The sequence below is a fragment of the Danaus plexippus genome, chromosome 6, assembly GCF_018135715.1.
Source record: "Danaus plexippus chromosome 6, MEX_DaPlex, whole genome shotgun sequence".
NCBI classification, from domain to species: domain Eukaryota; kingdom Metazoa; phylum Arthropoda; class Insecta; order Lepidoptera; family Nymphalidae; genus Danaus; species Danaus plexippus.
Genome location: NC_083540.1, coordinates 1584067 through 1600242, shown reverse-complemented (window position 1 = coordinate 1600242; position 16176 = coordinate 1584067). Strand labels below are relative to the sequence as shown.

The 16176-nt window shown below is 29.9% G+C and overlaps 1 protein-coding gene across 2 annotated transcripts; it reads right to left on the bottom strand.

The window, feature by feature from the left end:
* Window positions 1–516: 516 nt before the first annotated feature.
* On the bottom strand, window positions 517–15393 carry LOC116779142 (protein scarlet-like). Of its 2 annotated transcripts, none has more exons than XM_032673322.2 (12): window positions 15252–15393; window positions 11367–11595; window positions 10835–10883; window positions 9238–9421; window positions 6878–7030; window positions 6411–6649; window positions 4233–4443; window positions 3859–3887; window positions 3672–3777; window positions 3203–3433; window positions 1487–1622; window positions 517–1250 (listed from the first exon to the last, which is right to left on the bottom strand). In XM_032673322.2, exons 2-12 carry the CDS (start codon window positions 11572–11574, stop codon window positions 862–864), a joined length of 1935 nt encoding a protein of 644 aa, XP_032529213.1. In that variant the 5' UTR covers window positions 11575–11595; window positions 15252–15393; the 3' UTR covers window positions 517–861. The 2 variants fall into 2 exon arrangements, with proteins under 2 accessions (XP_032529213.1, XP_032529214.1); XM_032673323.2 differs by having other exon boundaries at window positions 15283–15387.
* Between the last annotated feature and the right edge of the window lie 783 nt (window positions 15394–16176).

The following is a 16176-nucleotide window of genomic DNA, read 5'->3' as shown; positions in this document are numbered from 1 at the left end:
TATGAGAGAAGAGAGTAATGAATTCGTTTACCCCAATATCAATATGTTCTCATGAAGCATTTAAGAGTACTTCAATTACAGTCTCTCTTATTTCCTTAGAATGCTCTTGCGAATGTATCGAAGTCATTTATGCACAGATGATACTTATTTCTACGGAATAAGATTTTCCTGATGTCTTGAATCTGTATTTTAACTTTAAGAGCCATTAATTGAAATTCTATTGTACTATTCTTATTTATTTCGAATCAATATTCTGTATTTATATTATTTATATTTAAGAAATGACGAAATCGCATACATATGTATATTAACCATGATAAATATGTATTTTATATATAAAAAACTAATTAGGCAAAGTACCCATAAAACATTTTTATAAACTTTATTTATTTCGTAACAGATTATAAGCCGTGGTGTTGCTAGCCCGATTAATATAAATTATTCAAATTCTTCTCTAATACTTCATTTACATTTTTATATATATGTGTATAACGTGTTATTAATGAAACACAGTAATGTGTAAAAGATGGTTTATTTTTACAAAATTAATAAAACTATTAGCAAACAGAACTTATCTTATAACTAATCTATGACCAAACAAATGCTATAAATAAACTGACAGGTGAAGACGCAATAGAAAAAAAAAATACACACAAAATAAAGCATTTTGATTGACAAGATATACGATACGCCTTTAATAAAAGGCATGCATCCATTTTATTAATCCCGACCACAGGTCACTGTCAACAGGTCATATACACTGACTTCTCGAAACAAAATGTCAACCGTCTATTTGTTAGTGATGTACTTATAGTATGAACACAACTGTTTTTCGTATTCCAGTCTGATTTAGTCGAAATCTCAATAGACTGGAGTTCCTCTACTCCGCTTGACTACCATCAGGAATGATATGAAATGTGCTATAAAGTACATTGACGTCAGACAGATGCAGTTCCGCCAAAAGTGCTCCTCGGAAAAACCGTAACGCCTCAAAACGTCCGGTCCGGTCTTGATGCACGGCATTCCCTTGATGTTAACGCAGTTAATGGACTCTATCGAGTCCCATTGAACGATCGATATGGCTTCCACGCCGTAATAGAAAGCCGATATGTATCTCAACCAGGATATATAAGGGGACGCGCTTCCCAGATTCAAATAGATACCAGAGAACATGGTCCCTACTAATTCAAAAGGAACGGACACCAGCGCAGCGGTCTCCATCTTGTCGAAGACAGACGACAAAAAGGAACCTAGAAATTAAATGTCAATTAAACGATGTTTTAATTTGAATTGATTATACCAAATGTACATGCTACGTGAATTAATACAGAAATGGAAATGTCATGTCTTTCATGGAATCGTTCGAGCGTAAATTCAATAAGAAACGTTTAAATCAATAATAGTTATCATCAGTGAATCAATCAATCACGATTTTTTGTTTACATGTTGCTTTCACGTACAATTAATATATATTAATTTTTGTTACCGTAAGCATTGGCGTAGTTGGCACACAGGACGCATATAAAACTGATCCCCAGCCAGTTGTAGAAGCCTCCCTGAAGACCAGCCACAGTGAAAACCAGGGTCGCGAAGAGTATGGGCTCTATGACGGCCCTGGGTATCTACAGAGACCGTACATTGATACATATACATAATAGTTCAGGATCCTACTGAGATCACAAGCAATACTTCTTGAAGATATATTTTTAATGTACCCATTAAAAACAGAAAAACAGTAAAGATGCGTAACAAAAGTTGTAATGTCAGTCTCCAAGGACATCTAGTAGTGAACAGAAGTCTTTGATTTTTGTGAACCGACTGACAATGCCAGTCTTTTATAGCATCTTTAGAAAAACAATGTTATTCTAAATTATTAAAGAGAGAATAATAATAAAAATGTCCACATATATTTTCAAAGACACATAAAATTTGTTTATAGACGATTTGCATTCCAAAGTACGTATTCTATTTTGGTAAACAGAATTATTTTAGTTAAATTTCCATCAAAATTTATAAATGGAATTCCGGATCCATATCACATGTACGTTCAGAAATGCACTCACATCGTTTCTATGAATAGTCTATTCAAGGCATAATTATTTTTTAATTCATGAATGACAAATGTTTAAATTATTTCGACTGTTTTATAATGGTTTTCTAATTGCTCGTCACATCAATAAATGGTCTTTAAAAACCACGAAACAAACTCGGCACATTATTTCCACGCTGATAAGATATTGTTAAATTCATTTTACAACTTATAAGGAGTGCTTTAACTCTTATTTATGCTGTCTCAATAGCGTCAGTTTAATTATAAAAGAAATGAAACAATAAATCAATCAAAGAATAAATACATTAATTTAAATACTTTTCATCGTACCATTGATATAATATTGTAATGATTGTTATTAAAAATTTCACAGCCAGTAATAAAAAATTCGTTGTCTATGGTCGGTTTATAAAATTTGATTTGTTACATTGATTTCTTTCAAATTGCACTAGAAAAACGTTCGCTTGATATTTGAAATGTTTTAAATAAGTTAATATCTATGTCAGTGAAGAGGACTATATATAGTCACTCGCTACTACATACATATGTGTTTTGTTTCGTTCGTTATTTCGTTATATCGCACTAAAAATTAAGGACCTTCAGTTTAAAACAAACAATAAAACACGAAGAATTCCTAAAAGTGAGATAGAGCTAGGCCGTGAAAGAGATAGCATATAACCGGAAAGGGTCCAAGTGTAGCAACATAAAAAGGTCCAAATTAACCATACCGTTCTTTTAACTCAAAATACAAGTCGTGGGACTTTTTTTTTAAGTCATTTTATAACTGGTTTGATATTGTGATTTTTCTGGAAATCAAGCTCCCAGAGTACTCGACGTCAAACACGTGTCACTCTCATTTGAAAATAAATAAATTCTTATCTGAGAGCCGACTTTATGTTTGGGTTACTTCGAAAATATTTTTTAATTTTAATCTACTTTACGCAGAATTATCGATTTTAAATCTTTATTTATTCAGAAATTATCTCAAAAATCGAATAATTCGTACTTGCGGGCATTTACGTAAGTCAAAAATTAAGTGTATTTCACATTTAATTGGCATGCAATTAGGACTAAATACAAATTTTAAGCGCGATAGCTTTCGCGTGGTTCGAATGGGAATATATTTTTATATAAAAAAAAGTATTTACTTACCCAAAATATCATTTTCGATAGATAGTATGGCAGCGGCGAATAGAGGCCGCTGGCTGTCTCTCGCAGCAGAATCGGCACCTCGCTGGGGAATGTTATGAAAACAGCGTAGATGAAGAGGAACGTCGTCTCCGTGATGACCAGGTAAAGTAGACCTTCGGCGTTCTGAATGTCTCGCTGGTCCAGTTCCGAGAAGTGGCCAGCGTACGGGATCGATATTATAAGACCTACGAACTAAATCCGCGGTCATGAGATATAGAGTGATGAGAGTATGAAGAGATTTGTAACGGAGACACTAAGAAACGTAACGATGATGAATGAATGATTAGTGAAGTATTATCCGCGGTCATGAGATGTAGAGTGGTGATGAGGATATGAAAAAAATTGTTACAGAGACACTATTGATGATGAGTTAATGATTAGTGTCTTATTCTTATAAGTGAATTATTCTCTGAGCTTCAAGGTGTCTTACCAGAAATAGTAAAAATTCAGCTATCCATATGACTTTATTGTGTTTTATTGTTTGAATGTTCCTCCACAGCAACCAATAGAATTGTACGAAATAGTTTACTTTGACTCTAAAATAAATATCAAATTAAATTAAATTACGTCATTAAAAAAAAATTTTGAATGAAAATTAATATATAATATATACTTACAGCGTTAGATATCGCTCGAAGTGAATGTTCTGAAAATAATAGAATATTAACATACTATGGAATAAATTAAATAAATACCTAACAACAGATACACGATCCGAATCTTCAGGGATAGTAAAATTCCACGCATCTAGCATAGAAGAAGATGGACGAAGGAAGTATCAAACTTCGTAATTTTCTTAACTTAATGTCTTTTAAGTCATTTCTTCATAATGAGTAATTATTTTTATTTAATTTATTGCTCGTTGCATAAAAAAGACTTTCACAACTCTAACAATCTTGTAATGTAGATACGCGGAAGTATCCAATGCTGATTACGTGGATTTGGACTATCCCAGACGACATATCGACATATGTTCAGAGAGATTTTGAACCTTTTCATCCCCGCTCCCGTTGAAGTATTCCATTTCGTCTTTGACATCCCCGACTCTATTCTCGATGGCCTCTGCTATACTTGATCGCTGGTACTCGTTACAAATACGTCGTATCCTCTCTCGGCTCTCCAACTCTTTGTCCGCCTCTATGCCTAGCAGAGTTACGTAGTACTCCGCCGCGTTGAAGCCCACGGGACATTTGTAGTTCATCCTACGTCGCAATAAATCATTATGTAGTTTCTATAACCTAATTCTGAGAGATAAATGACTTAGTGTCCACCGTTTAAAAATATTAATCAATATTAACTTTGTATTATTTATTTGCTGTAGTTCTGATTATATAATTAAAACGAATGAAGTATTTGCATACATTAACATAATCAGTAAAATATAATCTCAAAATCTTTTAAATCGTGTTTGTCAGACATTATTCCAATTTGATGATCTCATAAATATTAGATTACGAGAATCCGAAAAAAAAAAACTACTGAACGCTTCTAAATTTTAATTCGATATTAAGCATTATTAATATCAAAGTTAAAATAAGATTTCACAACAGTGACGGCTTAAACTCCGTCCTCGCGGCCATCTTGATTAACAAACTGATTTATTGAATATTTTGGCTTTTTTAACATTTATGGGAATCGGTTTATTAGCGTCAGCAATAAAATTTAATCTATTTGATTTTCATTCAACCGTTTCATAGATAGATAATTTAATTTTTTTTTTCTTAGTTATTTCGTATAGTCTGTATTGTATCTTACAACAGTATATAAAAATCTAACAAACACCAAATATATATAAAAAACAATAGTACAAATTGCTTGATTCAATCTTTAGAATTCCTATACAGACTTTTTGGATAAAAACTCATTTATTTGTTTACCATTGAATTTCATTGAGTGTGAATTGCGTAAAGTAACTTGAAATATATACTTATATAATATGTTTAATAACAGTTACTTCAAACAACATGGCGTGTGTTAGAACAATTTAAATAATTACAATCGTCATTGAAATTGTATCTATTTATTATAATAATAGTGTTGCCAGAAACAAATATTTAAAATGTAAACACAGACGAACGTAACTGAAACTGCCTATGCTGTAAGATTTGACTTCACAGAGATAACATTTAAAAACATTCCAATCCTTAGAAACTATACGGTCATTATAACTGTAAATTAACCAAAGGATCGAGTGACATATAATATGCTATAACAACGTAGTATATATGACTATAATTTAATTTGCATGCAAGACATTAAAATAATGTACTTCACTGTAAATTATTTACCTATTTTTTGTAATTTCTTTTTCTCTATAATTGTACAAATATAATTACAAGAGTTATTAAAGAGACTGTTCTTTGTAAAACATAATTTTTTAACCGTTATTCATAATAAATTAGTTTATAGCTAAATTTCAATCGTTATCTGTATATGACATGTCAACGTGTTGTATTAAAATAAAAAATACACAAGGGAAATTATAGGTCAAGATCTCAGGGCCCTAGACCTTACTTATTTTTTCATGGACAAAACATATATTAGCTTACTATTAGTTTGTAAATTAAACGTAATCATAATTGGTTATTTATACCGACGGCTAATTCTCAGGTACCAGATGCGACAGGTAAGTAAAGTAATAGTGCTTTAAGTATCGACAGCTTTAAAAGCAATCTTACTTACAGTCTGTCAAATCTGACACTTGATTCGAATTTTATATTTAGAGGGCTATTTAAACGCACTCTATAAGTTGTCAGACCAATCCTAGACAACAAATATTCACCCTGCATTATAATTATGTGCCTTTATAAAACTGTTTCATTAAAATTATCTTGTAATTTTTCAAAAGAAAACTTTTAATAATATTAAATTAAAGGATCTCTATCATCCGATTGTCGAAACGATTGCAAAATAATTTTGAAATCATAGGAATTAAATATTTCACTGCCTTCTTTAAAATACTATAAATTGACATGTTTTTTTTTTTAGGAAACAAAAAGTTTTTTTATGAATCAAAATATATATCGCAAAGCATATATCTAACAGCGTCGTAATTAGGTATTACTTCTACTAAGTTTTTCATTATATATAAGGAATAAGATAGTTTAATAGAAATAGGTGTATATAAATATATAATGTGACTTTTAATAATAATAGCGTTAATACTCACGAAGCGAAGAACTGATCAGCTTGTTCTATGGTCCCGTGGAAGGCTATTCTGCCGCTGGCTAACAGCACCACCTGGTGGAATAACTCGAAAACTCCGGAGGCTGGCTGGTGTACTGAACAGATAACCAGCTTTCCACCAGCCGCCAAACGTCTCAGTCGAGACACCACCGCATTGGCAGCGAAACTGTCGAGACCAGTCGTTGGCTCGTCGCAGAACAGAATCGGAGGATCATTCAGTAACTGTATGAGGGCAACACAATCTATGAGCCAAAGACGGAATTACTAGAGAATATTACGATTCCTAGTCAAACAGAGATTAAACTAATCGTTGTGAGTTTCTGACTGATTTTTACTCACAATACTATGTTTAAATTACTGACAACAAACAATATACCTCTAAATGAACATGTATAATTGAACAGAAATTAAATACAAATTTTAATAGTAGAATATATTTTAAGTAATTACCTGAACGGCCAAGGCCACACGTTTCCTCTCCCCTCCAGAGAGAGCCTTAAGCTTGGTCCTCGTACAATTAGCGACACCAAGTTCGCCAAGGAGCTGTTCGACCCGTCTCGATCTGATCGATTTAGTCGATCTTTTGTCCATCATGAGACGAGCCTGTTAAAATGTATTACATAGAACAATAAAAAGATAAAAATTAATTATTCTGTGTCTTAATAACAGCACGTTATGGTCCATTTCTGTTTAATTTGTGTATCAATCACGTCGCAATTGCTAATAAAATATTAATTAATCAATTACGAACACACAAATCCTGACATGTCGTTCTGTTAGTAACCAAACATTACATTACCAAATTACAAAATCGTTATGTGACATTTGAGACGACCATTTATTTCTCATTTTAAATATGAATAATCTGTGTTCCAAAAAATAATGTCAGTGACAGATTACAGGAGAAGATAATGGAGAAAGACTCTATTAAAGGAAAATAAATCCAATTTCAGCCAATTTAATAAATAATTAACAAATCCTTTGTCACTTTTGATTTTGTTTTTGAAACACGTAAATAAAAAGATGTATAGAAGATTTTATTTATATATATATATATAAACAATTTTCATCTTATCATAATTCTTTATTCAAGTGTTATTTAAACACATTCTTTATAATTATATAACAACACAAACAGTGACACTCACACATACTTATTCTTATTTAGTGAAGAATGATTGATACGTTGGAGTAAAATAATTTCCGCGTGTAATCAAATCACCCATGTACTCTGAATATTCAGCAGACCGGCTAAGATTATATCAATAGGCTGTCATCTATGACAGAAATACTGTGGAAAGAATACTGCCTAAACATTAGTCGACACGAGCTAACTTTTACGTAGTAAAAAGATAATTAAAGATTTTTGAACAACTACCTGGCATTGCAAGGAATTGCATATTTATTCAAAAGCAATTCTATGCATCTTGTTACTCAATCGAAATCAGTCCTAAAGTATTTTGAAATAAAATCTGTTTGTTTTGAATATTATATAGCAACAAACAGCATTCGTCTTTCTTTATATTTATTAACTATTAAAAAATATATTTTTTATGTTTTACAATAGCAACACATCGAGATAAAATTTTAAATCGAATTCAGAGGTCCTTATCTTAAAAACCTATATCGTTTTGAAAGTTATTTATTTAAAAAAATATATATATTTAATAATGTTAACGCTACTTGCATGTAATTTGCAAATGATTATTGGACTTTTTCATATAAACTTTAATAAATAATAATAAAATCCTTAAAATTTTGTGATTCGAACTGAATATTCATACATTTAATATTTTCTCTTTCGAATGTTTTAGTTAAAATATCGTTTGTTGGTAACATTATGCTTAATAGGATTTTAAAAAAATAAATCGAGATATAAGTGCATATACGTACATACGTATAGATTTTTTTTCTTTAATTTTTATGCAAAACTTGTGTACTTTAACAAAATAAAATTTACACTTAAACGTTCTCAATGTAATATACATACATTATATGTATAAGAATTCAGTAAAATATTATAATGTCATTATGTTATCATGTGCCTAAGGGGTAAGGGATCAGCTTATACAGCCTTACTAACATCTCTTTTAAAAACTTTATACATACCATTATTATTATTACTATTTTATTTATTTCTATATAACCTATCCTATAGTTATTTTAATTATCGTACGACATGACAAAATTATATACAATGTCTATAACTTTCCAAAGACTTTCCAAAATCCCAACTCTATCTTACGGAAGTTTTTAATATAAGGCAATATTAAGGCATGATTTGTGTTATAACTATCTTTGCTTTTATTAAATTAACCACCGTTTCATAACAGAGTATTCAAATAATAAGGGTTTAAAAAGTTTACATGAATACATTAATTTAAAATGCCAGCGATAAACTGTACTGACATATTAGCTATAAACCTTATTCTCAGACTCGTGTAAGGTAAAGTAAAATTATATACATATCTATATATATTCATAGATATAAGTGTACGCAGACTAATTATCAAATAACTTTAAACTTATAATAAAAATTACTTCTATAATAAGGTACTCAAACCTGCATTTTATAAGCTAGATACATATAACCTTCAAGACGGTAAAATCCTAAAACCTTTTATCTTGTTCCAAATCGAAAAAAACAATTAAGAAAGACTAAATTTTGAAAATCTCGAGGACGATTTTTAGCGTCGCCAATTTAATTATACTACGTTATTTTGACGTTTTATTTCAAAGAGTTTTAAAATGTCTGACAAAAGGTGTAGGTGTAGGTATATCGCTGAACAAAGTTGTTCAAATCAACGTACCATAAATTCCATATGTTCAGACACGGTGAGGTCATCTATCGACAGGTCCTCCTGAGGCAGGAAGCCTGATATCCTGGCTATGAGGTCGGCCCCGGCCAGTCTGCCGTTCAGCATCAGGTAGCCAGACATTGCGCTTTTATCCCGTCGGCTAATCGCAGCCAGAAGCGTTGTCTTGCCAGCTCCGCTATAATTATAGTTCTATGAACAACGTTTTTTTGCGACAATTCTATGAAACGAGACGAAGTGATGGAAATTCTTTAACAAATCACAAAACCCCAATACAAATTTGTATAAAATAATATTAAAAACATATAATTATTTGAAAAGGTTTATACGTTTTTATTTATTTATTATATGTATAAGGAATGTCCCGACTTCAAATTAAAAATTTGCATGTAAGTATGTTCATTTAAAATTCAAAATCTCAATGAAAGCTATTTACATGGACATTTGTTCCTTTTAGAAGAAATATTCGAAATTAATTTCTGTCAACTCAAAGACATTAATAGAAAGTAGTTCTAAATTTAAAATTTTGGATTATAACATCTTGAAAAAACTCTTCATAACATTTCAAACAAATATACGCTTCCTTATCATACAAAGTCATAAATAAAAATTAATATCATCAATGTTATTCCAGCTAGGATGAAAGACGATTGTCACAAACAAGAAGCTGTTTGTCCAAAAAAATGTAATAGATAAAAATAAAGAGCAACTTGTATCAAAATACGATTGACGAGCATGAAAATATTTACAAATGTATTTAAAAATTAACGTGTAATCTATAGATGAAATCATTAACAAAAAGGTTAAACTATTAGAATAAAAAAAAAGATAAATCTCGTAAATTGAGAAACTTTAAACTTGGCTGTGAATTTAATCCCAAAGCCTACTTCATCACAGCACAGAGCGTATCTGATAAAGTATCAAAAACAGTTATTTTTTTTTTTAAATTAACACATTATAGTTATTTAATTTTTTTTAAGTTTATGATGGAGAACATTTTTAACCACGTGTCACACTGTAATGAAAATTAATTTCTCGCTTTAAAAGTTCATAAAAAATCATGTATTAAATTAGATTTATTAGATTTAGATTTATTAAATTACAGTTCGTCCCTTTTAAAGTGATTTTTTAACTTTATTAAATCAAATCGGCTAAATGTATTTGAATTATATTTTACATTTACTTAGTTGCATCAAAAGCGAAAATCTTGAGAGGAATTTAAGAACCTGTTTCGTATTCAACACTATTATCAATGTGTTCCGACGCACTCAAACCTTTTTCAAAATAATCATAAATAAACGAAAAGATAACTTCAAAAACAACATTTAATAAATAACGATTATGTACATACAACTGTATTTTAATGTGGATTTACAATAAAAGACATATGTCAAATCATTATACGATAGTGAATGCTCAACGAGGGTATAAATCAAATAGTATAATCTCGTCATTAGACGGGTTTCCAAGAAGCTGCAGTACAGGACCTTGAATCTACTATATAAATCTGTTGAACTTGGGTTCGCTGGTTTCTAAAGCGAACAGCCTAAACGCTACTAACGAAACATTATTCGTCTGACAACATAATTACCTTGAACCCATTAAAGCAACCAAGTTGCCGGATGACACCACACCGCTGACTGTTAACAAAAAATAACATTAACGTATCATGAAAATAAAGGAGATTATCTTTTTAGAATCTTTTAGGATTAGGCCTTTTACTCTTAACTATGATTAAAATTACTATTCCTAGCGAAAACTTGAAGGTTTTCGCTTAAACTTTAAGACCAAATAATGGACTGTACAATAAAAAATAGGTTCTTTCACTCATAGCCCCATCTTTAATGAAAAAGGTCATTCTATAATATATTCCGTCGGCCTCCAGTCTCCCGCACATTAAATATCGGAATTCTCTATATTATATCACGAGATTTACGTAACACATGATTTTAATAGAAATCAATTTTATATGTAAATTATTCGATTATCAGTTTTTAAATAAATACTTCGTTATAACAAAAGTCATTTATAATGATTATTGTCATTTGTCTTTTGATATATGAAGTTGCTGTCAAAGTTTTTAGTATCGTAAGTTTAAAACGCTTCAAACGTTATACGCTCACCTCCATGTAAAACCTTGATCTCTTCGTAGACAGCCGATCTCCATATACTCGTCTGATATTTCTTCTTCCTGTAGACGCAGAGGTCTTTCCAGGCGAGCGTCAGGTTCTCTGGAGTGTCCCCTAGTCCAGCCAGTTCATCATCCTCCCAATTCACCACAGCCCCAGTGAGTACATTGCGCGTGGGAACGTTGAGACTTAGATCTTTCATTTTCGTCTTACGTCATTTGTACTACGAACAATGAAATAGTTTAGATTTATCGTTCATAACTTTATATTAATTGAAATTACATATTGCCGAATAATGTTGTACCAGCTCTCATAAAGGTCATAGATTTTATTTTGGAAATAAAAAACAGGCAACTCACGAATCTTGAGTGCATTATAATATTGACATGTCAGGATGAAAAAGCGCGGCTTAAAAAAACTTTGTTTTTAAATTAAGAATTCATTTTGAAATTAGATACAAAAAAAAATATAGAATTCTTCTGTATGAAGTGACGAAGACATTTAATTTTGATATTGCTCGTATAATTTTACATAAACCTTTTAGTATTTGGGTTTGTAGTACCTAATATAACCAAAACCAATGCCCCTTTAGACTATATTTCTCTTACTACACTCTCATCCTGTTCATACAGTGGCAATTGATACGAATTACCTCTCATTATCGCTCAATACAATCTTCTGGAACCAGTTAGGAGGTCCCGATTTTGTTGTTAGCCTATAAATAGTAACAAGAAACGATAATCTAAATCTATTTTTGACAACCAAAACTATGTTAGCCTATTTATACAAACATCCGTTATATTTTCCAAAATCTCGCATTTTTTTAAATATATTTGTAAACAAAAAATTATAATTAACCCAAAAAATAAAACGAGTTTTTCCGGCCTTAGGTGACGTGTTTTTTAAGAATTTTGAACACATTATCATGAATTAGAAACTTCTGATGGTGCATCGAATTTTTAAATGATAAGTTTGGTTTACAACATCGTTAACATACTATAAATGCATGAATAAAAATAGCTTTCTATTTATTATAAAATTACTATATATATTAGAATAATTATAACACTTATATCATTAGAAGTTTGAATCATTTTTTTCTAGAATTTTCATTAAGTAAAGTCCATATATGTTATATGTTCGTATAAATTTGTAATAGTACAATAGGTATTTATTAAATCTTTATGGTTTCAACGTATTTGTTTAAGCAGGAAAAACACCACTTTAACAGGTCACTGACACGGTGTTGAGTTACCGGACTACAGACGACATGGTATCAATAAATGATTCCGTTTTAAATTTATATACATATATATTATATAAAGTCCAATTATTCGTTACATATAAAGTATTATAATAATAATTGTTTATTATAAAATCAATAAATGATTCAAAATCAATGTAATCTCTTACGAAATAAACGGTTGCTAACATGACTAAAAAAATGTCAGATGTCAGTGACTAAAAAAATGTCAGAGCTCTGTAAAAAATAATTTTGTTCGGATGTTTGGATCACTCCTTTGCTCTTGTTTTTTTTTTTTAATTTGCTTTTAAACACACACGATATTAGTTATCGTAAAAAATATTTGCAGCGTACAGTTTACAGATGAACAAAAAATTGTAGCTGTTTGCTCTAATAAGATAAAGAAATAAAAAGATCCATAGAAGTATTACGAACTGATTTTACTAAAGTATATGAATGTATAATTTTTTTTCATAATTTGTTTCATCTAAGGTCCGAAAGGTTTGAATCGAATTTTATAATACTTTTTATAATACTGGCAGATAGTTAAAGTAACTTAGGCTATTTCATTTAATAAATTTTTATTTATATAATTAATAATAACATAACTGTCAAGCCGCAAGCAGAGCTAGTGTAAAATATGAAAAAAACTAAGTGGAAAAAACAAAAAGTAATAGTTAATAATAATGTTATTCCTAATACTAATGCAAAAAAGCCGTTACAACTTAAGAAACTTAAAGGTATAAATGTTGTAAGATTTAAACGAAACGTCCCTACTTGAAATTATGTTTATGACATTATTTAAAAGGTTTTATATTCATTATATTATGTTAAAAATGTTACAATCGCAATAATTTAGACGTAGGTTGTGATCTAACGTGATAAGTAAAGCGTGGGGTGAGTTTTTTGACCGTACGTACATACTCGGAACATCAAGCTATACTGGAAAATTTTTAGTATGAAGGAAGTAATTAATTATATTTGGTTGAAATTTTCTATAGAATTCCTGAATAACGAAGTATGTGTGAACAGAAGTGAAAGAGGGAGACAGGAGGGATAGAGTGAGAGATTGTGATATAGATAACTTCTTATATTGCACCGGTTTTGAAAATTGTTCAATGGAAACAGCCAACATGCAAGTTAATTGGCTGCAGGTAGGCTTAAGTCTAAAGTATCGGGTAAAATGTTAAACCCTGTGGTTGGCAGCATTTCGCTCTGACTTGTTCCCAGTCGGTGTCCGTTTCGTTAAGTAACCGATCTCAATACAATTTTATTCACACTACTTTCGTCTTTATATACAACTAGATACAGGTCATTATCACATAACGCGTCCCCACAAAGAACAAAACTTATATCTCATACGTGCGAAGGCAGAAGATTAACTAATGTTGTGCAATATATAATATTTTGTAAATACCGTTGAGTTTTATTACATTCTAAAATGTACGGGATTAAAATGTTACTATAATTTAATTCAATAAAATACAGTGATATTTTATTTATTTTAATTATAATAATTCAAATAGGCAGAGGATTCCGTATGTACTTCCGGAACATAAAAAAGAAAATTCTAATAGAACATTTTATTTATTTGTTTTTACAATATTGTATCAGAATATTTTAATTATCATAATTGTTGTGTGGCTATTAATGTTGTTTTAATACCAAAAATATTTCTTGGATTTATAAGTATGGCTCTTGGACTCGCAGGTTAAGTAGGCGGCAAAAAAAAATCAAATGTCACTTTTTTCACACGCTAATCCCCATAAAGTAACTCTTACATCATTTTATTAAAAATCGTTTTTGGAAGTGTTCTCATAATTATTTTCATTATTCAAATATTTACTTTGCTTAAGCTCACCTGTTCTTAATTCAAAATTCACAACTTCTGTTACATTTTGGTTGTTGCGATACTACTATATATATATAATCAAAACCGTTGCTTTTATATATATATATATTTTATTGGTTCACCTTATAAATGCAAGGCAATAAATGTAGCGGACCTTTGTTTTGCTAGTTTGAGTAGAATTTCCAAATTATATAATTTCATAATTAGCTTAAATTATATTAAGGTTTCATTTCCAAGGTCAACAAGCTCGATGGAGAGCACTATCCAAAAAACGTATACTGATAGTTATAATAAAAATTATAATCACGTAAAAATTATAAGCTAAAGGAATGCAAGCTACATCATATAAAATTTAAAATACAATAAATAATAAATTTAAAATTTAATAACTACCGCATTCGTGTCAAGCCAGAAAATAAAATTTGGTTTCTAGGCTATTTCTACATGTGAGTTTTTTTTTGTTAATAAATAATCAATTTACTTAAAATACATTAGTTAAAAAGCTCTTTTTTGAATGCACATGAAAAACATTAACTTGACGGAGCTGGATAAAGGCATCTTAATAAGAATTATTTAAAAACATTCAAATAAAACAAAATAATTAAAATAACATTAAAAATCCTAATCACCTTATAAATTGCTTCATTTAAATTCTATTAAATAGAATAGAAATCTTTATTCAAATGACTAACTTACACTCGTTAGAGCTTAGCGTTGTAGTGTATAACTAAATTTAATTATAAAATAAAAAAAACTATTTCAGCGTGTGTTTAATTAAACTTACCCTAAAGAATATCAAATAAATCACAACATACATCAGATGAGGAACAGTATTCAGAAAACAAACAAACACACGCGTTTTATATATAGTCTATAAAGCGACTGTCGACCGCTCAGCGCTGAGTGAATGACTGAGCGCACTCAACTCACTGACTTAGAACTTACACGACTTACTCGAAGTTGTTTTAATGATACTGACTTGATTACTGGAACACTTTTTAATTGCTTTCGACATTTGTTAAAAATTAATTCATTGTGTTTTTAATTTACTAAAATCAGTGAGATATAAATATATATATAACGAATATCATCGTATGAAAATAATATACAGCAGTCATGTTATATAATGCATCTAGCTTTGAAATCGTCGAAATGGAAACTCAACGACAAAATATTTCAACCAACAATAAGTACTAAGAATATTTAGGCTGTATTTAGAAGATTCATTTCACATATCCATAAAATAATTAATAATTACTTTGTATATCCATAAAAATTAAAACAAAAAAGAACAGTAGTGAGACAGTATTTTCAATATTAAATCACAGACATATCAACCGGCTTCACTGTATTGTTGAGTCTGTGCACGCCATCTATTGGAAATGGTTTGAACTAAGTCAACAACAGATACAGATATACAAGTTTTGCTACTCTCATGACGAAAAATTTCAAATTAATATATCATACATGTAACATGATTAACTCCTTATCTAATAAATATTTTTTTTATTCTGCTGTATATTATATAATTTTATTATAATTAAATAATTCAAGTGTTTAGGATACATTACACAGAACACAATAAACGTATAAGCAATATGTACTTTAAACGCGTATTATATATAGTCATGTCAAATTTGCTTTAATATAATTCCTAAATATTATGTTTCTATCATATACCGAATATATAAAATGTTTAGAAAAACAAT